The sequence below is a fragment of the Lemur catta genome, chromosome 1 (genome assembly GCF_020740605.2).
Source record: "Lemur catta isolate mLemCat1 chromosome 1, mLemCat1.pri, whole genome shotgun sequence".
Classification (NCBI taxonomy): domain Eukaryota; kingdom Metazoa; phylum Chordata; class Mammalia; order Primates; family Lemuridae; genus Lemur; species Lemur catta.
Genome location: NC_059128.1, coordinates 209,892,844 through 209,916,167, shown reverse-complemented (window position 1 = coordinate 209,916,167; position 23,324 = coordinate 209,892,844). Strand labels below are relative to the sequence as shown.

At 45.7% G+C, this 23,324-nt stretch overlaps 1 protein-coding gene and 1 long non-coding RNA gene across 7 annotated transcripts in view; both read right to left on the bottom strand.

The window, feature by feature from the left end:
* LOC123630344 overlaps positions 1-976 on the bottom strand; it is a 31,693-nt gene extending 30,717 nt beyond the window's left edge. The window contains exons 1-2 of the long non-coding RNA XR_006732652.1: positions 888-976; positions 562-659 (exon numbers count right to left, since the gene is read on the bottom strand). This is a non-coding gene — a long non-coding RNA (uncharacterized LOC123630344). The remainder of the gene's footprint in view (positions 1-561; positions 660-887) is intronic.
* A 6,594-nt stretch (positions 977-7,570) lies between these two features.
* VPS8 (VPS8 subunit of CORVET complex) overlaps positions 7,571-23,324 on the bottom strand; it is a 215,938-nt gene continuing 200,184 nt past the window's right edge. For all 6 annotated transcript variants that reach the window (XM_045539842.1, XM_045539848.1, XM_045539843.1 and 3 more), the window contains 2 exons: positions 11,418-11,498; positions 7,571-8,275 (listed from right to left, as the gene is read on the bottom strand). In XM_045539842.1, the coding sequence (XP_045395798.1) occupies positions 8,126-8,275; positions 11,418-11,498 (231 nt within the window). In that variant the 3' untranslated portion in view covers positions 7,571-8,125. The remainder of the gene's footprint in view (positions 8,276-11,417; positions 11,499-23,324) is intronic.

Here is a 23,324-nt window from a genome sequence, read left to right as displayed (position 1 = left end):
GTAACTCGGGACTGACAATAACAGTGATTCCCAACCCTGGTGGCACTTCAGAATGCAGGTGCTCCATGGAAATTCATCCAGGTAAACAGGGCTCTGACACATGCCCAGACCCCATGACAGGCAGGGTCCTGGGTGGGTCGGAAGCCTGGGCCAGCTGCGGTGTCCAGATGCCACTACGCCCACCGCCCCTGCTAGATGCTCCCGGACTGAGAGCTGCATACGCTGGAAGCTCTGATAGAGCCGGGTCCGAAGGCGGCCTGCAGGCTGGCACCCTCCTCCAGGAAGGAAGCCAGGCTGGGAGGGGCTTTCTGAGGCCCCTTCCCCACCTCTACTCACCCTCACTGGCTCAGTTCCTGATTAATAGTAGGACCATTAGACCCAGGCATGGAGAAAAGGAAACTCGGATACACCTCTCACCATGCCTTTCAGTCAGTTCCAAACTAATTAAACATGAGCAGATACCTATAAAAACATGTGTCTTAGTCTGTTTTTGTGCTGCTGTAACAAGATATTATACTTGAGACTGGGTAACTTATAAAGAGCAGAAATTTAATTTCTCACAGTTCTGGAGGCCAGAAGGTGAAGATGAAGGTGCTGGCGGGTTTGGTTGTCTGGTGAGGGCTGCTCTCTGCTTCCACGGTGGCTCCGGGTGCTGCATCCTGGAGGGAAGGGACGCCGTGTCCTCACCTGGGGAGTCGGCTGAGCGCGTGGGAAGCCTCTTTTATAAAGGCCTTAATGCCATTCACGAGGGAGGCACACCCAGGGCCTAATAGCCTCTTAAGGGCCCCACCTCTTCATGCTATCCCATTGGCCATTAAGTTTCAACACCTGAATGTTGGAGGGGACACATTCAACCATAGCAACACGAAAACTTGGCTAGTTTATACCATCTGGAGGAAAGCCATGCTCCTATTGAAGAGGATCTCATTGGAGTTTTAATATATAAAAAACAAAACCTCCCTTGAATAATAAAATGTAAAAAGCAGCAGACTGGAAAACAGGCTAGGACAAATAACACCTGGTAACAGTGACCGTGTACAAAGGCAGCTCCATGCCCGGATTCTACTCTAAACATGCCCCAAAGAAACAAAGTTGCACAGAAGGAGTTCAGATGTGCACCCCCACGTGAGCAAATGCACAACCTGGTGGCAGCCAAAGGCCTTCCAAGACATACTTTTATAAGAATTAAACTATAAACATAATGAGTGTTGACAGAGCTGTGGGGGAATTCCCTGCTTACTGTGTCCCTTCCCAGACCGTAAGTGCCCCGGGGCAGGGGCTGTGTGGGGGTCACTTTTGCGTCCACCTCAGCCAGCCCGGCGTCTGGGCAGGGCGAATGGCCAGGTATAATGGGGCTTGTAGGGGACCAATGGGGGTGGGAGGAATTCAGCTGAAGCTGGGAGTGGAGACTAACCATTTTCAGGTGTGACCCAGATGTCATCCATTCAAACATTTACTGCTTACCAGCTGCAAGGGAGAAACAGCTGCGACGGACACTGCCGGGTTCCGCCAACCCTAATGCCCTCCCCTCTGCCGTCAGGGCCCTGATGCGAGGATCATCTCCTCACCCCCGCGGCCGTGTGGGGGAAGGAGAATGCGCAGACCAAGCATCTGTCCTCGCGAAGTGGCAGCTGAAGGGCTCTGGAACCCCCCTCCTGCAGAGCCGCCTTATCACCTGCCACAGCCAAGGGGTGGGCATGTGACCCGGAAACACGGCTGGGGCTCAGCACCGGGGCTGGAGCCAGGCCGGGGAGCCGCCTGTCTCCACGTCTGGGCCTGGCGCCCGCCTGCTCTGGGAGCCCGAGAGCCCCTCACACCCTCCCCGGGAGCTCCCAGGGCAGCAGCAGCAGAGCCGGGTGCTGCCGCCGCCTCTAAAGATGTCTCCAGATAAGAGTCTTCGCCCCCAAGGATCTGCTCTGAAGTGGGACCTGACGGCACTACAGAGTAGAGCGTGTGCTAAGGGCCGCGAGAGGGGCAGGGTCAGCTTCCAGAGGGCACGGGCTGGGGCTCAGCTGCCCGGCTCTCGAGAGCTGGTCTCATTTACCCTTCGAGGAGACGAGAGGGCTCTTCAAATCCGACCCAGAGCATATCTGAGGAAGGCATGACCTGAATGGAAAGGTGCCGCAGTTTGCTCCATCGTGCTGTGACTTGAATGACAAGAAGTAAAGGAACTCTTAGGGATTGAGAAAATAGGAAAGGGGCTGGGGAAGAATCACTTGGTGCTTCCTGGTCCTGATGTGAACACGGCTTCTGAAATTCAGTAAACTGCCTTGATTCTTTGTTTTTTAATTGACAAGTAAAAATTGTTATGTTCAGGGGTACACCATGATATTTTGATACTTGGATACGGTGTGGGATGGCTCAATCAACCTATTAACATATACACTGCCTCACATATTTATATTTTTGTGATAAAAACACTTAAAATCTACTCTTAGCAATCTTCATATAACAAGATATTGTTATTACATTACCTGTAATCATAATGTACAATAGATCTCTTTAACTTATTCCTATGAGTAATTTTGTGTCCTTTGACCAACATCTCCCCAACCTCCCAGCCTCTGGTAACCACCATTTTACTCTGAGTTCCACTGTTTTACACCCCACCTACAAGTGAGACCATGTGGCATTTCTTTTTGTGTCTGGCTTTTCTCACTTAACGTAATGTCCTCCAGGTTCATCCATGTTGTCACGAATGACACGATTTCCTTCTTTTAAACGGCTGCATAGTATTCCATTGTGTATATATACCATATTTTCTTCATCCATTCATCTGTTGATACACAGATTGATTCCATATCTTGGCTATTGTGAATAGTGCTGCAAAGGAACATGGGGTGCAGGTATCTCTTTGATATACTGATTTCATCTCCCTTGGATATATATACTCGATAGTGGGGTTGCTGGATCATATGGTAGTTTTATTTTTAATTTTTTGAGGAACCCCCATACTGTTCTCCATAATGGCCATGCTACTTTACATCCCCATCAACAGTATGAAGTGTTCCCTTTGCTCTATATCCTTGCTGACACTTAGGTCATCTTTTTGATAACAGCTGTTCTAACAGGTGTGAGGTGATATTGTGGTTTTGATTTGCATTTCCCTGATGATAAGTGATGCTGAGCATTTTTTCATACATCTGGTGGCCATTTGTATGTCTTTTTTGAGAAATGTCTGGTCAGGTTATTTGCCCATTTTTTTAAATAGAGATGTTTCCTTGCAATTGAGTTCCTTATAAATTTTGGATATTAGTCCCTTATCAGATGTGTGGTTTGCAAATATTTTCTTCCATTCCACAGGTTGTCTTTTCACTCTGCTGATTGTTTCCTTTGCTGTGCTTTTTACTCTGGTGTAATCCCATTATCTATTTTTGCTTTTGTTGCCTGTGCTTTTGGGGTCATACTCAAAAGAACTTTGGACAGACCAATGTCATGGAGCTCTCTATGCTTTCTTCTAGTAATTTTACAGTCTTGGCTCTTACATTAAGTCTCTCATGTACTTTGAGTTAATTTTTGTACATGGTATGAGATGAGGATCTAATTTTATTCTTCTGCATCTGGATATTCAGTTTTCTCAGCAGCATTTACTGAAGAGACTGTCATTTCCCCATTGAGCATTCTTGGCATCTTTGTCAAAAATCAATTGACTGTAAAGGTGTGGATGTATCTCTGGGCTCTCCATTCTGTTCCATTGGTCTACATGTTTTTATGCCAGTACCATACTGTTTTGACGATTATAGCTCTGTAGTCAATTTTTAAACCTGGTAATGTGATGCCTAGAGGGTTTTTTTTTTTCCGTAGGAAGTAAACTGTATTAGTTTTATCTATTGCTACATAACAAATTATCCCCAAACTTAGTTGCTTAAAATAACAATAAACATTTATCTCATACAGTTTTTGGCACTTAGGAATTTGGGAACATCTTAGCTGATTGATTCTGAGTCAGAACCTCTCATGAGACTGCAGTCAGCTGTTGGCCAGGGCAGCAGGCATCTGAATGTTGATTGGGACAGGAGGATCTGCTTCCAAACTCACTCTTGTGCTTGTCAGCAGGGTTTCTTCCCCTTATGGGCCTCAACATAGGGTTTCTCACAACAAGACAACAGGCTTCCTCCTGAGTAAGCGATGGGGGTTGGGGGTGGGGAGAAAGAGAGCAAGAGAGCATGTGTGCATAACCAAAAGCTGCAATGTCTTTTTTGTTCAGTTTAAAATTTTTTTAATTGGCATCAATAATTATACATATTTATGAGGTACATAGCAATGTTTCAATACATATAATAGTAGTGATCAGATCAGGGTAATTATAAATAGCATTTTCACCACCTCAAACATTTATGACTTCTTTGTGTTTGGAACATTCAGTAGCCTCATTATAACTATTTGAAACTACACAATAGATTATTGGTTTCTTTATTTTATCAGAAAGCATCAAGTGAAATCACTGTTAACTGTAGTCATCCTACAGTGCTATAGAACACTGTAACTTATTCCTCCCATCTAGCTGTAATTTTGCATCCTTTATTTTTATTTTTTATTTTTTGAGACAGTCTCACTCTGTCACCCTGGATGGAGTGCAGTGGTGTCATCTTCAGTTTTTTTGTCATAGTTTGAGAAGAATTGGTATTAATTCTTTGACACATTACTGCCACACTAAAAGAACATTTTCCTTGGGGCTACGGTGTTTTACTATGAAAACAGAATAAAAACTTTGAAAACAAAATGACCCTAATTTAATGAAAAATTTTATTTTTTAATTGTTTTCTGTGCCTGAGTTCTATGCAACTTGAAAACTAGTTCTCGTGGCTCCCAAGATGAAGAGACATGTGAGTTACATACGCTTCATGAGGCCCCAGGCTCAAAACTAGCATGAGTTAAATACAATTCACATGGTAGTTAATGTGTTAAAGGTTGAGTAGGATTCAGCAGTGAACCCATCCGGTCCTGGATTTTTCTTTTTTGGGAAATTTTTTATTACTGATTCAATCTTGTTACTTTTTATTGGTCTGTTCAGGTTTTCTATTTTTTCATGATTTAGTCTTAGTAGGTTGTAGGTCTCTAGTTATTTACCCGTTTCTTCCAGGTTATCTAATTTGTTGGTGTATACTTGTCCACAGTAGTCTCTTATGATCTTTATTTCTGTAGTATCAGTTGTAATGTCTCCTTTTTCATTTCTGATTTTGAGTCTTCTCTTTTTTCTTAGTCTACCTAAAGGTTTGTTGATATAATCTTTTCAACAAACCAACTCTGTTTTGTTTGTCTTTTCTAGTCTCTGTTGCATTTATTTCTGCTCTGATTGTTATTATTTCCTTCCTTCTACTAACTTTAGGATGTTTGTTCTTTTTCTAGTTCCTTGAGGTGTAATTTAGGTTATTTGGGATTTTTCTTCTTTTTAGAGGTTGGCCTTTATAAACTTTCCTCTTAGAACTGCTTTTGCGAATCCCATAAGTTTTGGTATGTTGTGTTTCCATTTTCATTTGTCTCAAGGTATTTTAAAATTTTCCTTTTAATTTCTTCCTTGACTCATTGGTTGTTTATAAAAGCTGTTGTTTAATTTCCACATATTTGTAAATTTCCCCAAATTCCTCCTATTATTGATTTCTAGTTTCATACCAGTGTAGTCAGAATAGGTACTTTATATGATTTGAATCTTTTTAAATTTGTTAAGACTTGTTTTGTGCCATATGATGAATGTTCTAGGCACGCTTGAGAAAAATGTGTAAATTCTGATGCTGTTAAGTGGAATGTCTGTGTGTGTTTGTTAGGCAGGTTTGCTCTAAAGCATAGTTCAAGTCCAATATTTCTGTATTGATTGTTGGATGATCTGTCTGTTGTTCAAAGTGGGGTATTGAAGTTCCTTACTATTAATTATTACTGTATCACAGTCTCTCTTGTCAGATCAATTAATACTTGCTTTATAGATTTAGATGCTCTGATGTTGGGTGCATATATATTGACAACTTATATCTTCTTGATGAATTGATCCCTTTATTATTATGTAATAACCTTTGTATCATTTGACAGTTTTCATTTAAAGTCTGTTTTATCTGATATAAGTATAGCAGCTACTCCTGCTCTCTTTTAGTTTCCATTTGCACAGAATATCTTTTTCCATCCTTTCATTTTCAATCTATGTATGTCTTTAAAGGTGAAATGAATCTCTTGTACGCAGCATATAGTTGGATCTTGTTTTTTATTCAATCAGCCACTCTTTCTTTTGATTGGTAAATCTAATCCATTTACATTCAAGCTAATTACTGACAGCTAAGTACATATTGCTGCCATTTTGTTAATTGTTTTCTGGTTGTTTTGGAGATCCTTTGTTCCTTTCCTCTTCTCATGCTGTCTTCCTTTCTGATTAAATGATTTTCTCTAGTGGTATGCTTTGATTCCTTACTTTTTATCTTTTATGTATCTACTGTAGGTTTTTGCTTTCTGGTCATGAGGCTTACAGAAAACATCTTAGTTATAGCAGGCTATTTTAAGTTGATAATAAGTTTACTTTGATCACATAAAATAACTACACTTTTACTCCATTCCTCCCACACATATTTTATGTTTCTGATGTCACAATTTACATCTTTTTATATTGTATATTCCTTTGCTTTAGTTCTTTACACTATAAAAGAAGGGTTTTGGTTTGAGAATATCAAGTTCCTTTGGCCTTAATTTTAGGCTTAGTGAGAAACCTTCTGATATACAACTTGGGGAGGTAGCATCACTGACTCTGGAATCACAGTTCTGAGTTCCAATCCTGCTCTGTTCTGTCTTCAGTGTGTCACCTTGGTTAAATTACTTATTGTCTTTGAGCCTCAGTTTTTTCATCTGTGAACTGGGGTTGAGACTATCTCATATAGCTGCAGTGGGCATCCAGCTGGTGATCACTTAATAATGCTCAACCACTTCCCTCAATCCGGCCTCCTCACACCTTCATCAGGAAGCAGTACTCAGTATAGCCCAGGTCTTAGGAGGAATAACATAATAAAAGCTAAGCTAACATTTCTGTGGCTTTTGCCATGTGCCTGCACAGCACTAAATGTTTACATGTATTATTTCATTTCATCTTCATAATAGCTCTATCTATAAAGAAACTGAGGCTTAGAGAGGATAAGTGACTTGCTCAGGATTCCAGCTAGTACTTGTCAGAAGCAGGATCTATTTTATATTGAAAGTTAAAATATTTGTATCTAGTTTATACATTTCTTTTCTGTGGGTTTGGGCAGTATCAGTCCATGAGAGCCTCATCATTTCTGAGTGAACTGATAAAATGGACCATCTGAATACGTGAGGTGGAAACGTAGGTCTCTTGGTATGGTGACAAAGTCCCAGGGCCAAAAACTGTACTAGTACTACTCTCTTTGCCAGTCTAGCGCCTGTCATTAGGAGCTGGTGGTCGGGCTGTGCTGAATAGAGGCTGCAGATGGAGCTGCTCATCTGAATAAAGTGGGGTTGCCACAGTCAGGGTCCCTCACTTTGAGCTAATGAACCTGAACTGTGGCAACAGGGCTCTAAATGTCCTCCATGACATGACAGGCTGACAGCCAGCCAGCCAGCCAGCAGGCCGCAGAACTTAACACAGAGGCATTTATTGTGAGGAAGGGCGAATCTTACAGTCACAAATGGGTTTTAACACAAACACATCACAAGGGAGACGCCCCCAGCCCACAGGTTCTTTGCTCTCTCCGACGCATGCTCCAGCTATACTGCAGCCTGGCCAACCGCCGTGCCCTGCGGAAGCTGAAGTTCCTTCACGTTCTCCATCAGCTGGAGGAGATGGAGGATGACAGGCTCTGGAATGCCATCTGCACAAGCTCCACCCACCTTCTAGGCTTCAGGGCAAACAGGAAAAAGGCCCAACAGGCAAAATGTATTTCCTAAAAAGCTGGACGGAGGTATGTGCCATTCCTTTGCTTAACAGGCAAAATTAAATCAACAAGTGTGGTGAAATGACACAGTGACAACACTGTGGAAGAGACAGGGAGTCTACACTGCGCATGGTGGGCGTGGAAGCCCTGGGCACAGAAGTGCGGGGGGCGGGGGGCCAAGCTGGGCAGAGAGGCGGGCTGATCTCCAGTCACCCGGGGATCAGCGTCTCTGGGTCTCCAGGCCAGGCCCCAGGGAGGCTTCAGTCCTCAGTCACGGGCGGGGGAATGAGCTGCAGCTGGAAGTTCTCATTCTGGAAGATGCTGTTGAAAGCCGGGCTGCTCTGGGAGCCACTGAACAGCCTGTAGCTCTCACTGCTGCGATTCTGGGAGAGTTCCGTAAGGAGAGCCAACTGCAAAGGAGGGGACGCACGTTAGCCAGGGCTTGTGGGGAGCAGAAAATCTGCGTGTGGGCGTGGGAGGGACGTGGGGAGCAGGGGTGGAGAGGGTCCTGAATTCTCCTGCCTCGGCTACACGAGAGACTGCGCTACATCGTGGGAAGAGTGAAAAGCTGGGTTTGGTTCCGAGGTCTGTATCTCACAAACTAGTAGTGGCTTTGGGCAAATTCACTTCATTTTTTAGGGCCTAAATTTCCTCGTTCAATAGTGGTAAGACTGGACTGGTTCGTTCCCCAGCACACAGACCGTGCTCCCCCTGCCACTGGGGAGCGGTTCCATCCTGGACCCGCCCCACGCCAAGCACTCCTGCTCCAGCGGCCGCGCCTGGCCCGCCCTCCCTGGGCACATGGCCTGAGCGGAGGTTCTCCCTCTCGGTGTGTTCTCCTTGGGGTGGATGATCCTGAATTATGACCGCTGGCTCTGACCTTTCTCTTTTGTAACCTGGATAGCTCCAAATGGAGGCCCAGCCGCCAGTGCAAACTCAGGGCCTCCAGAGTGGAACTCAGGTACTACCTTCTCCTCCAAAGGTGTCCTCCCTGTTCCCAGCTGCCCTATTCCCACCCGGGACAGCAGCAGTACCCTCATTTGGTTAGTGACTCAATTCTGGAAGACCTGGCAAGGAGGAGACAATGGTAGGAGGAAGCGTTAATGCCAGCCCACGGGGAAGCCGGGCTGTGCCGCTCGGATGGGCCACCCCTGTCACCCAAAGGTGCTTTCTGCATCCCTCTGAACCTGAGGGATTCTAATGGCCTCAGGTAAGAGTACCGAGTGTCTTTCCAGCACAGGCACTCTGCTAGGTGCTTTACGTGTGTGTTATTTCTAGGCCTTCATAACAACCCTCGGGGTGAAAACCCGGAGCGCTGAGAAGTTAAGTGACTTGCCTTAGGTCACCGGCAGTGAGTGGTAACGTGAGATGCAAACTCAGGTCTGTGTGGCGATTTCTGCTCAGCCACACTGCCGACAGTCCTGCCTTCTCTAGAGAGAGCTTGCCTGTCACCTGTGCCCTCCCACCTGCCCTGCCAGGCGCTCTGTCTTCTGGCTGTTCCCTGACCGCTGGCAAGAGGCTCTCCCCTCACGCAGGCAATGATGGCACAAGGCTCACGTGTCCATTTGTCACTGCTACTGAAAACTCATTAGCCGCGGCTGTGGCAATTGGGGAGACATGAGAAGGCCTTTAAGTTCTAAGTGCCAATTTATCAAAAATAATCCAGTCCCAGAGACATGACTATGATCTAAGTTACAATTAAGTAACTCTGACTCTGAATCTCTGACTGCAAGTCCCTTAGCTGGCCAAGGTCACAGTCAGGGATGACGAGAGACGTCCTCTGCTGTGCAGGAGTCTCACCGTGTGCCACGTCCTTTCTTCTATAACCCTCTCAGCTGCCCATCAGCCTGCGAGTTCTCTGCAAGGACCATATACACAAGGCCTTGGACGGAACAGGCAACAGATGCTAAACTCAGTGCTTGCACATTCTGACACCGTGAGGTGGAAAGATCAACCACAGAAATATATTTTTTATTTTCCAAGAAGAGATACTTTTGTGTTCTACTTCTGTAACTTTGTGCTCTGGAAATTGATGAGCCCTGAATAAAGGCTCAACAGTTTAGAGCAGAAGAACTTCCCTGGAAGGCCCGGAAACCTAATTCCTGGGGCAGCACTTGGCTGAGGAGTGCAGGTGATGCCAGAAGGCTTCTGGGGCACGTTTGGGGTTTGGGGGGCCCCTGCAGAAACAGAAGTCTCCTGGAATCACAACCTCCGCCCAGACCAGTGCTCAGAGAGGGAACACCATTTTGCCACCGGGCCGCCAAGCAACCTAGCAGGTGTTTGCCTAGGAACAGGGAGTGGGAGGAGGGAGCTTCAGCATTTGCACACACTCGAGACAGGTCAGAACAAACTGGACCCAGCTGGAATTCAGGAGTGATTTGGGGGAGGTAGGAGTTCGGACTCCATGCTTTAGGTGGTGGAGATCCAGATGTGTTTTAAGCAAGGAGTAACAGGACACATTTGGGTTTGGAAAGCGTACCCAGGCAGCAGCATGCGGAAGGGACAGAAGGATTTCTAACCCATCAGAACCTGCAGTGGCCTCTCTGAATGACAAGGAGGCCTGACCCAGGGCAGTTAGCAGTTTAGAGGGAAAGGGAGAAGTGGACACGATGCCGACAGGATCTCCCCAGTGAGTGGATGGAGGGGGAAGTGGGGATGAGCTGGGGGTACTGCCAGGTCTCTGCTCTGGGGGACTGGGTGAGAGAAGGTGCCATTCCCGAGGCAGGCCAAGAAAGCTGATGAGTACATGTCTGAAGTGCCTGGGGGACACCCAGACTGATGTCACGGCAGTGACCGCTATACTATACTCTTCTACAGTTATAGGATACCAGGAAGTTTTGCTCATGACCTCTTGGAATAAAGACCAATTTTCCCAGTCTCCATTGCAGTTAGGTGTGGTCATGGGTCTAAGTTCTAGACAACGGAGGTAAGTGAAAGTGGCGTGTACAACTTCTAGGCACCGTCCTTAAAGAGAGGGCTTATTTTCTTCTTCCTTTTTCACCCTCTTGCTAACTGGAATACAGATGTGATGGTTAGAGCTGAAGCAACCGTCTTGGGCCATACAAGTATGAGCCACGTGCCAAGGACGGCAGAACCACAAGATAGAAGAGATCTAGAGGGAGGTGCGTGGACGTGCCCTGGCCACCTGCATTTACATGTCCATCTTGTTTAAGCCACTGTTGATTTGCATTTGTCTTTCATGGCCAAAACCAATTCCACCAGTGCAGATGCCCAGGAGGGCCTGGGGCTGAGGATGGATCTGGCAGTCATCAATATTAATAAAGGCCTCCTGGATGAGGCCTCTGGAGGCAGGTCAAACACAGCCCTCTGTGTCCTCACTGCCCGTGGCAGGTGAGGGACAGACATCTTTCCACTTCCTCTGCCCCTGTGCCGAGTTCTGAGTGTTTCCTTGGCTGCATGGCCATTACAGCGATGCCACGGCACCTTCTGGGCTAAGGAGGAGTCTAGAGGGAGGACTTGAGGATACTGCCTTTCCACAATAGTAAATTATGAACAGGGAAATAAAAAAATTAACCACCACACAAGCATTACCCTGGAACTTCCTCGGTAGAGACGGCAAAGCTGATCAAATGCTTGGATTTGCTGTGGATCCAGAATAGGTTCTGAGGTTGCCTGGGAAATCAAAAACAATAAGATTAATAACACCATGTGGCCGGGTCCATGGCAGTCTCTGAACCTGCCCCATGCTTGTGATGGAGTAGGATGTGCTGCTTCCCTCATTGTCCTGAAGAAAATCCATGCTGCCAGCAAGCAATGAGAGAGAGACTGAGCATATACTAGAAATGGGCAGGTCCCTCTACACTCCTTCCTGGGGCTGCTCCCAGATTGACCTATCTATGGACCCTTCCCCAATGTGGTCTCTAAATTTCCTCTTCCTTTTTTTTTTTTTTTTTTTAAATTTCCCATTCTTATGAGTTTTCTTGAGGGCTTCTTGATCTCTCTTTGCCATCGCCATGAAGAGCAATTTAGTTCCCTCCCGCCTTGCATTCCCATATCCATCACTTAATGTGGCCAAGATACCCCTTTGCTCCCCATATAGCGGGGATGCATTGTAAATGAAATACCACGGCACTTCTCGGTCTCATTATAAAGCTGGTGGCCACCTATGGGGTTGCAAGATTAATGTGATTTTTGGAAGAGTTGGGAAGTCTAACTTGCTCTTGTTTTGCTAGACCAGCAGTCTTGCTTTGTTTCACCTGTTACTGTGGTGGAAATACTGACACTGCGACAGTGGATCTGACCCAATTCACACCAGGAGAGAGGAAATGGGATCCTGAAGGACACAGCCATAGGCTTTGGAGTCAGAGGTGAGTCTGCCATTAGCCTGCTGTGTGACTTCAGGCAAGTCACTTCACTTCTCTGAGCATCAACTGCCTCACCTGTGAGAGGGGCTAATGCTTACCTTATGAAGTTACGGAAAAGATGAGATATTAACATATATTTCAAGTGTCTTTAGTCTGCCTGGCAGCAGGCAAGGGCTCAGTATATGTTAGTTTTTATTAATCCAGTTTAGAGATACCCTTAGCTAAAAGTTGGTTTCAGAAGTGGTTTTCTGTTTATGCATAAGACTAGTAAAAAGATGTCTTTCTTTGCCCTTATTACGAACTCTCTTGGCAGGAAGAGAGTTTGTGTGTGACAAGAAGGGTTTCAGTGATGAAGGGTCAGGTGTGGACATGCACACGTGTCTGCACGGGCTGGATGGGGCCTGTGGGGTTGAGGGGTTGCAAGAGGTGACCTGAAGCAGGTGCTGGGTACAGGCAAGTCCTTGCAGTAGTAGCCACCAGAACTGTGATGAAAACCAATGTCTGTGACAGGACGTGGAAGAAATTCGGGAGTACAGTGACAGAGTGGATGCTCGGAGGAGGCACATGGCAAATAATATCACTAATAACAGTTCCACGTATTCAGCATTTACATGTGTCAAGCCCTGTGTGCTAAGTGTTTGCCATGGTTATCTCACTAAATCTTCAAAACCACTCTATGAGAAAGGCGCTGTCATGTCCTCTTTTTCCCAAGATGAGTGTGCAGGGTTGGCACTGAGCCCTGGGACTGCCACGATCTTGTTCCTCCTCTAGGCCCTTAACTCCTTGGAGATGCCAAGAGAAGGGGTTTCCCGACAATGACATCCTTCCAAAATTGAAAAATGTGGTTATTCCATGGGTGTGAAATAACTGAAGATAACAGGTTCTTTCTTATAACAGAAGCCATTGCCCTGGGTACCCAGAGATTGACCTCAGGAGTAACTGCTGGGGCTGGCCTGGAACCCTCTAGAGGCGAAGTCACTGCGGGACAGAGACCCCCCATCCCTGGCCCGAGCCATGCACGTCTCTGCGGTAAAGTGTCTGCAGACAAGTCATCTGAGGTGAAAGGAGAGAGCTATTTGCAGGCACACCTAGTAGAGGCTCACCTGCCTAAAAATCCTTCCTGGAATAAGAGAGAGTATTTTTAAACAGGAAGCATTCAGGGGATGACTCATACAGCACTAAGGTGAGGATTTCCATACTCGTCTTCATGGCTCTGAGGGCTCGAAAGCTGAGGTGGGGGCGACAGTGCCGGGAAGGCAGTGTGCCCCAGACGGCCCACGGAGCTGGCCTCTGCCGAGCCTGCGCGGGCTCCGACACGCTAACTGACTGCCGCCCGTCACCTTCGTGCCTCAGGAACTGGGATTCGGTTCTGCGGTTCAACAGATATTTCTGGAGCCCCTACTGTATCAGGCCCTGGAGTGCAAAGACGAATAAGCCAAGAGGAGTTGAATGTCTTGCAGATTCTAGGGCATTAAAACCCCACAAAAAGATTTCATCTTCTCCAGTATTGATAACCAAACTCCAGAGGTTACTGAGGTGTAATAACCACATATTGAGACTGTGAACCCCTGAATATTAGAAATGGATTTTATTCATCCTTCTATTCCTAGTGCTCTATACTCAGAAAATGCTCAACAAACATTTGCCAAATAATCCCATATCCTTGTTTATTTTGAGCTGCTGATTTTAGGTGTAATAACAGGCAGCCACTCGCTCTCCCGGCCCCGTGTGAAATCACTGGCATTTGTCTTCCCGATTTTCAAAAACTTGGACTTTGTAAAGATTATTTGTGATGTCTTGCATGTTTATTTGTCCTATATCTCAGGGAAAATATCAATTTTATTTTACTTAATCCACTTTGGGGGAAAGAATTATTTTTAAAATCCCAGAAAATATAAGTACCTTTAAGAAGGCAGACAGATTTACCAAGAGAGGGGGACTTGTGGTTAAAAGCCTCGTTCTGTGTTGCCCGCTGGACGTCACTGCGGCCTGCAGGCGGGGCAGGGCCCGCTTCCCACGCGAGGGTGGGGAACCTGCGGCCTCAGGGCCACACGCGGCCTTCTGGATCCTTGAGTGCAGCCTTTTGAGGGAATCTAATTTTTACAGAACAAATCCTTTTAATAAAGGGATTTGTTCTGTAAAGTTTGGATTCGGCCGAGGGGCCACACTGGGGATCTGGAGGGCCACGCGTGGCCTGGAGGCCGCAGGCTCCCCAACTGTGTGCACTAGAGTTGGCCTGCCTTCGCCCAGACCCTGGCTCCTGCCTTCGTCCAGACCCTGGCTCCTGCCTTCAACAATTACCAACAACATAATCTTAGGCAAACTGCCGACTCTCTCTGAGCTGGGTGTTTCTCCTTTGGGGGTGGGGGTAACATGGGGAAATGGTAAGAGCTACACCACATAAAGTGACTAAGAAGATTAAAGGAGGTAATGCACACAGAGCGCACAGGAAATGCTCGGGACTGCGAGTTCACATTAAGTGCTACTAACTAGAGGGCACAGGATGGCCTACGGGGACTGCACAGAGCACCAGTCTCCACGGTACACGGGTTGCGTGAACCTTGTTCTAATGTGGCCACAGAAACAGAAAGGAGACATGGAAGCACAGCACACAGGCAAAACGGCAGTGACAGAGGTGGGGGATGTTGTGTAAGAAGGACGTGGGGAGAGTGAGAGGGAAAACTTCATGGAAACGAGAGCTCTCTAAGGCCGGCAGCCTGTCTGTCTCGCTCACCAGCGCCCAGTACCGTTCCTGGCACAGAGCAGCCACGGGATCATTATCTGCTGAGCAAATGGGTGAAGGGATGGGGAGGGCAAGCGAGCAGATTTTCTTCTTCTCACCACTTCCCTGGAGTTTTGCAAACCCTCTGCAATGCAGTGAGAGCACAGAGCGGGGCTCCTGACAGAGCTGGGCTCAGTCCGGATTCTGCCCACGACTGGTGAGTGGCTCTGGGCAAGTGATTTAGCCTCTCTCAGTCTCCGTTTCTTTATCTGTAAAATTCTATTTTGCAGAATTGTTGTGAGAATTAGTGATAATGTATGGGCCTGGTGCATATTTGATGTTCAATAAATGGCCATGATTACTGCAAATTGTGTTGTTTGTACTCCCCGAGAGCAGTGTCTGGTAGAAAGAACAGTGGGCTGAGAATCAGGAAATTTTAGCTCTAATCCTGTCACCAGCTCCCTGTATAACCTGAGCAGGTCACATCTCTGCTCTGGGTCTATGTTCCAATTTATTAAAGGGCAATGCCACCTTGGGCCACACTCCACCATCTGGAAAGGATTCAGGCACTAGGAGATAACAGGCAGTTAGGGCACTACAGTTTCAAGTAAAATAGTAATGTTTACTGAAGCTAATAATGGCTTTTATTGCATAATCAGAGGCAAACTAAGGCAACCAAGTAGAGGCAATGTCACAAAGACTCATGATCGCCCTGAAGAGAAATAATAGTCGCAGTCTACGGACAGTGTACAGAGAAATTCATTTGCCAAATCAGTGTCACACAAAAAATAATGGGGGAGCAACAACATTTGAATACAATCTCAGTTCAAATCCACAAACATAAAACATCCTTCCCATGACACCCAAACCATCTAACCCCGAGCACAGAATTGATTAGGAGTGACTTTCCAATTGGAAGGGAAGGAAAAATGCATTTGATGCTATCTGCTGGGGCAAATTTCTTTCTTCCTTATAATGAAGTCCAGTGAAGTCCATTTAGCTCTTGCTAAAAATTAAACCGTAGCTGAACATTAGAGGAAGCAACAGTGACAGCCCTGGAAATGACCTTGTAACACTCAGCATTAAAGTAAATCCGGTGGAAAATGAGGTCCTGATGATCTGCAAGAGCCCCAGGGAGAGGGACGCCGGGCGGACATAGCACGCCAGCACATTTCAAAGCTCAGTGACTCACAGATGTGGTGGAAGTGAGAGCTGTAATTACATTCGCTGAAAGGAAGAGAACAAACCCAGGCTTTCAGGATCCACAGACCTCTTACCCAACATATCACATTTCAACATAGGAAACCAGCCATGATCCACTGCCACCCTGAAGGCTGCATTCCCCAGAAGAGGGACAGAAATAATACAAGAGATGTTGGATATGAAGCCTTCCAAATCACATACAAACCCACGGACAGTCTCGTTTCTTAGTTATTCTCTGAAGTAACTAAGGTCCTGAAATCAAAACCCCAACATTTCCTTTCCTAATTGTCTTCCCACCTAACACACACAAAGGTCAAACCTTGCTTGTGAGAGACACGGGACACTTTGTGTAATTCTGCAACATGACCATTTGCCTTTTCTGTTTCCCCAGGGGCCTGCCACAGGCACGTGTGTGATTCGCTGGCGGCAAGGGGGACGGAGGTGGTACAGGATCAGTGGTATGAGAAGCACATTTCCCACGTCTGTCCCTGCCTGCCCGCGACCTCACTTTCAAATCTCTTCCTACATCTGTTACAGGTCTCAGCCAGATTTCTGCTACCACCTAAGCTGTTTTAAACTAGAGAGGTCCTTAATATCTAAAGGTTTTGCCTAAAATGAAACTTTGGCTTCAGAGATAAGAGCAAAGCCATGCCTCCTTCCCCTGTGCAAACGGAAAATACCGTTTCTAAAACTTCCTCCAACATCACAGTTTGCTTTCAGATTGAACCCGACCCCGCACACGCTCTCATTTCCCGACACCTCCAAACTCTCAGTAGCTCATAGCTAATGATGAGCTAGATGATGAAATAATAAAGCAGGCAGATGAGCTGCTAAGCTGCCCCGAGAAAGGAGGAAAAATCTGGCAAAACATCTCTGAAGGAGAGTCACTGAGATACTAATCAGAGTTCTAGAATGACCAGCTCTAAGGGGAGTGAGTGCTTGAGGCTGGAGATTGAGGCTGTGAAAGGCTTAGTGAAAAATATCCACAAAAGACCAAGACCTTCAATACCGCAATTACAAAAAAACAACACAGTGACCTTTTGATCGCAGCAGGGGGAAAATGCTGGTTTAAGATACAAAAAGGAGGATCCACCACCACCACCGCCGTTCACTTTACTGAACACGTGATTGTGTACCAGCTACCACTATAAGCACTTTGCATGTATTACTTCATTTAATCATCTCAAAGCCCCTACGAGGGAGGTATTTCTGTTACCATTATTTTACAGTTGAGGAAATTAAGGTCCTGGGGTCCAGTGACGTGCCAAAGGTCCAGTTCCAGAGATTTCTTTCACCTGCCATGCTCTCAGCATCAGCCTGGAGGAAGCCTGACAGAAAGTCATTTTCAAGGGACCCATAAGGTTGTGTCGGGAGCAGAGTAGGGCTCACCTGGCTCAACATGCCCAAATCATGCTCTTGGAACACTGGTGGCCTCTGACCTCAATCTGGGGGTCCTTCATGATTCAGCTTTAAGTTCAAAGCTCATCCCATCAGGCCTATAAGCTATAAACAAAAGGCCCGGGAAAGCAAGCAAGCAGCTGATGGAAATAACTACAGCTGATAGTGTTCTGCTCAAAAATGGCTCTGGAAGGCTGGGCCAGAGTCCAGTGTTAAGAACTAAGCTCAGTTCTGCAGTCGGACACCTCACATACAACGTAAAGACAGCTTTGTACACACACTAGGTGCTCACGAATGCCTTCTGCCATCACAGAAAAAACTCTGCACTTGGCTCCGACACTTAATTAGTCCCACTAATTCGTTGTGTAGCTATCCCTGATGTCAGCTGTCTCATCTATAAAAGGGAGAAAATATCTGCACAGCCTACCCCACAAGGCCCTTGTGAGGGAAGGGGGATGGGAAGGGAAGTGGCCACAACACACTTCCCGTTGTCCATTTGTCTCTGGCCTATGCTAGCTACTTTTGAGTTTAATGTGTACATTAGCCCCATGAGGCAGAATGCATTGTCTCTAATTTACATGTGAGGAAACTGAGGTTCAGACACATTAAAATACAGTTCGTAAGAGACAAGGTAGCTCTTGATAACAGGTCTGACTCTAGAGCCCACTAGACCATGTTTGTGACAAACATAAGGTGCTATAAATGTGTCAGGTACTGCGGGCTTCCCACGGACAAGCTGAGCTGCCTAGTCAGTTGGGAGGCTGATGTTGCATCTGCCACATACGATACCTGCACATGGTTGGCTACTCCAATGTGCTTTGAAAGGCAACATGGGGAAAATCTTTGGTGGCAAAAGCTGATAATCTCATTGTGCCTAAAAGAATGAATTTAAAAAAAATAAAATACTGCAGAATGTAGTTTGAATTTTTAGACAACTAATGTAGTTCCTTGGTCAAATTCATTAAAACCTTCCTATTCTCTTGACAGGGATTATTAATATTCAAAAAGGTTGGTATCTTAGTGTAACTGCTTCCCAGGCATGGGAAACTCAAACTCCCAAACAGATTAAAAAATAATTGCTTTATGTTGCTCCCGCAATGTAATGGAGGCAATTATCCAGAGATGACAGGACAGAGATTGGGACCGTTGTGAACAGCAATGAAAATGACAGCACTGGGACATGAGATGGATGGCAGTGAGCCTGGGTCCCTCAATCTCGTTCCTTCCTGGGGGCACTGTCCTATGCAAACTTGAGTCTTGCTACGTGGTACACTGTGGCCATTCCATCGTTGCTTTTTCTTTTTGTCAGGAAAGAAGATAAAAAAAAAGAAAAAAACCGGAAAGATTTATTTTTATGGGAAGTAGAGTTACAAAGAAAGCTTCTTAGTAGGGTGGCATGTTTCTTTTGCTAGTCAGAAACCCCCCTTTGTCTTATCACAGGCCAAGTGTTTGGCCTTATTAAAAAAAAAAAATGAAAACAGAGAAAGCATTCATTTCACATATGTAATTAAGGCTTGCCACTTTTTGATTATCTAACTCACTGTTGCCTGCTTAAGAAGAAAGTCAAACAACTATCGTGATGGATGCTGCTGAGGGGCAGGGTCCTTAACGATTTTTTAGTCAAAGCCTTGATTGCTGAAATGTTTTCAGCTCTAGTATTCCTGCCCATCTTAAGCACATAGATAGACCTAAAAATGATAATCTGATAACAAGAGGAACACAGAATCCACTGGAAGAGCGGGTTTAACCCTGAAATTAGCAAAACCCAACACAAGTTAACATACCAAAGGAAAAAGAATACTGATGCTTGTGGCTGTACTGCAGTTACTTTAGACAGCAATTTGCTATCTGAAAGAGAGAAAAACATTCGGACCATTTCTCTCTGTAGGCCTTGGTTGTTGGAAGGAGGAAGGCAAGAAGTAAAGTGAAATGAGAAATGTAAACAGAGTGAAATTAATATATTAAATAATTGTTTATTATACCTAAAAAGTCCCACAAAACTAGAGTCTTCCAAATATTGCCATGATAAAATGATAGTAGTGGACTAAACTACCTTGCCCATCCTAAGTAGATATAATATTGGACAAAATATATACAGCAGCTATTTCCACATTTTGGACAAAAGGCAGAGCAGGACTGTGATCCTTGAAAGTAGGGGAGCACACAAAGTCCCCTGATTTCCCTGTAATTCTGGAAGTACTCTCTGGACTACGGCACACAGAGAACCTGGAAGTCTGGATGAACTGAGGAATTAGAGATTAGGAGTTTGGGGCTGGGCATTGGGCAGCATTTGAAGAGGAGGAAGGTGAGTTGGGAAGCAGCTCTAGGACTCTATGCAGGGGCCCTCTTCAGTTTCTGGCCTTCAGCTGCACATACGCAGGCAAGACACAGAGGCTTGGCAGAGAACAGTGACTGTGAGCGAGACGGAGATTCTGGAGGTTGCAAAGTGCTGGAAGACCTGGGAAGACCAACAGTGAGGGGAGGAAGACCTTGATAAACAGCCTAGTGTCCAATGAGACCCCCAGAAAGCCATGTGCCGGAGACAGGGATATTCTGGATCTGCCCTAACTAAGCTTAAAAATAAGCCTCAAATATGTCACTGATTTAGCAGTAATTAATAGCCTGCTAGAACAAAACTCCAAAGTCTCTAAAGGAAGACAACAAAATCCAGATGCTCAACAATGTGGAGTGGGGTCTCTCCTTTAAGGATATGTTATATCTGGAATAATATCTATCATTAGTAGCTATTTCACTACAAAACCAGGGAACTTAGCCAGGTGTGGTGGCACATGCTTGTAATCCCAAGTGGGAGGATCATTTGAGCCCTGGAGTTCAAGATCAGCCTGCGTGACACAGCAAGACCCTGTCTCAAAAAAAGAAGAAAAGAAAGAAAGAAAGGAAAGAAAGGGAGGGAAGGAAGGAAGGAAAGGAAGGGAGGGAAGGAAGGGAGAAGGGAAGAAAGGAAGAAGGGAAGAAAGGGAGAAGGGAAAAAAGGAAGGAAGGAAGGAAGAAAAGAAAAGAAAACAAAACCAAACCAGGGAGCTAAAACTTACTCATGTCATGACAGAAGAATCAATGTAAATCATAACTAGAGTGTCCCTAGGATATTTGCAGAAAACAAAACACAAAAGTCCCAAGGCAGTGACTTTTGTCAGACAGAACAGACTGTACCAAGCACCAGTCCACATTTCATCCTCATCTTCTCTTCCTTCCACTTTAGCCAAAGGAGATTTCTCACTGTTTCCTGAAGAAACCCAATCCAATGTCCTGACACTATATGAAGCAGCGTAAGCTTTTGGGGTGGCCCAATAATTGATTTGGGACAGTGGGCCAGACAGAAGGACACACTCTGCAGTAGCAGCACATCAGCCTCCCGAGAATATCACACACATTAGAGCCACTCAAACTCTGCACAGCTCTGTTTGGATTCCATGACCTTTACAAATAGGCGATAATTCGGCACACTGCAATTAAGAATGGCCTACTGAGTTGTTTTAATGCACAATAACAGGCTGCTAGTGGCTCTGTCACACACGCCCTGAACAGAAAAAAGATAACTGCCACGTACTGTGGGAAGTGCCTAAAAGCTCTGCCAGGAAACACTGTTGGAGGGGAAAAGCCCATTTGTAAACTCGATGAACAGTCTCAACTGTAGGGTCCAAATTCCAAGACGATGGTAGATACAATGGCACTACCTGTTTTGATAAGGGACTCACTGCCACACGATGAGAGGGTACAGGACAGTATAAAGAACCACCACTGGCAATGAGATGGTCTCATACCAGGGACTGGGGATTCATGACTTCAACTACATGAAGGACTGAAAAGGCTGCTCTATAAAGGAGCTATTACACATCTTTCTGGTGGCTTCTAGAGGAAAGACGGGATCAATAGGTAGAGAGGTGTCACCACGATAAGCAAGAACTATCTTAGAGCTTCCAAACATGGAACATCCTGCCTCAGGAGACAGTTTATTAGGCAGATGCAGGATACTGCTTGTTAAAAATGGATGGGAGGCTGACTTCCAGCATGACAGCAACGAGGAGCTCTGCTATAGTGTGGATGCTGTCCCCTCCAAATCTCACGTTGAGATGTGATCCCAGTGTTGGAGGCAAGGCCTAATGGGAGGTGTTATCCAAGGGACTGGATCACTCATGACTAGATTAATGCTCCCCCTTGGGTGGAGGGTAAGTTCTTGCTCTATTAGTTCCTGTGACAGCAGGGACTAATTGTTGTTAAAAAGAGCCTGGTACCTCCCCCCCATCCCCCATCTTTTTTGCTTCCTCTCTTGCCATGGGATCTCTGCACATGCTAGCTCCCCTTTGCCTTCCGCCATGAGCGGAAGCAGCCTGAAACCTCACCAGAAGCAGATGCTGATGACATGCTTTGTGTACAGCCTGCAAAGCCATGAGACAAATAAACCTCTTTTCTATATAAATTTTCCATCCTCAGGTATTCCTTTATAGCAACACAGACTAAGACGAGCTCCAAATGAAAATTGGTGAACACTATTAAAAAAAAAACCCAAGCATTTAAAGATTCTGGAAATGGTTTTAAAGACAAATAGCAAATGAAGAAACTATCCAAAAAAAATTTATGAAAGTTTGGTAAGAAAGGTGAGTGTCTATGGTGCCTGAACCAAGACTGCTCCCTTCCCCACTATACCAACTCCACTCCAGACTGCTGCAGCCAAGAACAGTAGGCTCCCTCTTCTCCCAAGATCCCAGTTGGAATGTTTTCTCCCTAGCAGGAGCAGGACTTCAGCATTTCTCATCCTGCCATCAGCTATGTGTTACTGAGGCCAAATCCTAGGTGAGTGCAGTCAAGAAGTGATGGGGGCGCCCTTCCTCCGGCAGCCTCCACTCACGGAATGAAAGCTCTACCTTGGGGGCTGTGTGCCAAAAATCCCAGGCCTCTGATCACCCTTGCCCTGGCTTATGGGGCAGTGGTTCCACACCAGGAGAGGCAGGCCAAGAGGACCTCAGGCTGCTATTCCTACCCTCTTCCAACAGCATTCAGCTCCTAGAGCATGGGGGTAACATTCAGAGAGAAGACTGCCATCGTCCCTACCCCCAGCTCCAGAGCCTTGGCTCAGAGATTTTTCCTTGAGAGAGAAGCAGACCATAACATAAATAGCTCCTAATCTCTTCCCAAAGGAACTGACTTCATTTACAACTGAGCATGGAGAAGTTCAAACCTAAGTGTGTTCTTAAGAACAGTGGAGGTGGTGGTGAAAGGCGATTGGGAGAAGATTCATGGATTTAATGAAGGTACAACCTAGCCAGGGGTGGGGAACCTGCTTAAGTAGCCTTAAGGCTATTCCTTAAGGCTGCAGGTTCCCCATCCCTGACAGACTGCAGGCTTCTGCTTTGCAGAAGAGAACTGAGGAAAAATACCACTGGGAGGAACCCTCAGGAAGGAAGAAGAAATATCAAAAAACAGATGTAAGAAACTTATACTTAAAAAGAGCCACAACTTGGCTGGATTGGTTTATAGAGAAATTTCTGCTTTAGAGCATTGGTGAGAACAATAGAGCAATCAGGAGAGGCAATTAGTGGAATTTAACAGCTGAATGTGGTCAGAGAAAGACAGAGAGCCAAGCCAAAACCACTGTCATCCCAGGGGGACTGTAGGCATACCTAGGGCTGTATCACTCTGAGGAGCAATATCAGAGGCTTAACAATGTGGAGTAAAGTAGACTTCTCTAAACTCATCCAGCCAATCACTAAAAATTAAACAAGCAAATAACAGGAACAAGCCCTGGGGACAGGGGACCAGTACACAAAGTATACATTATATTACCTAATATGT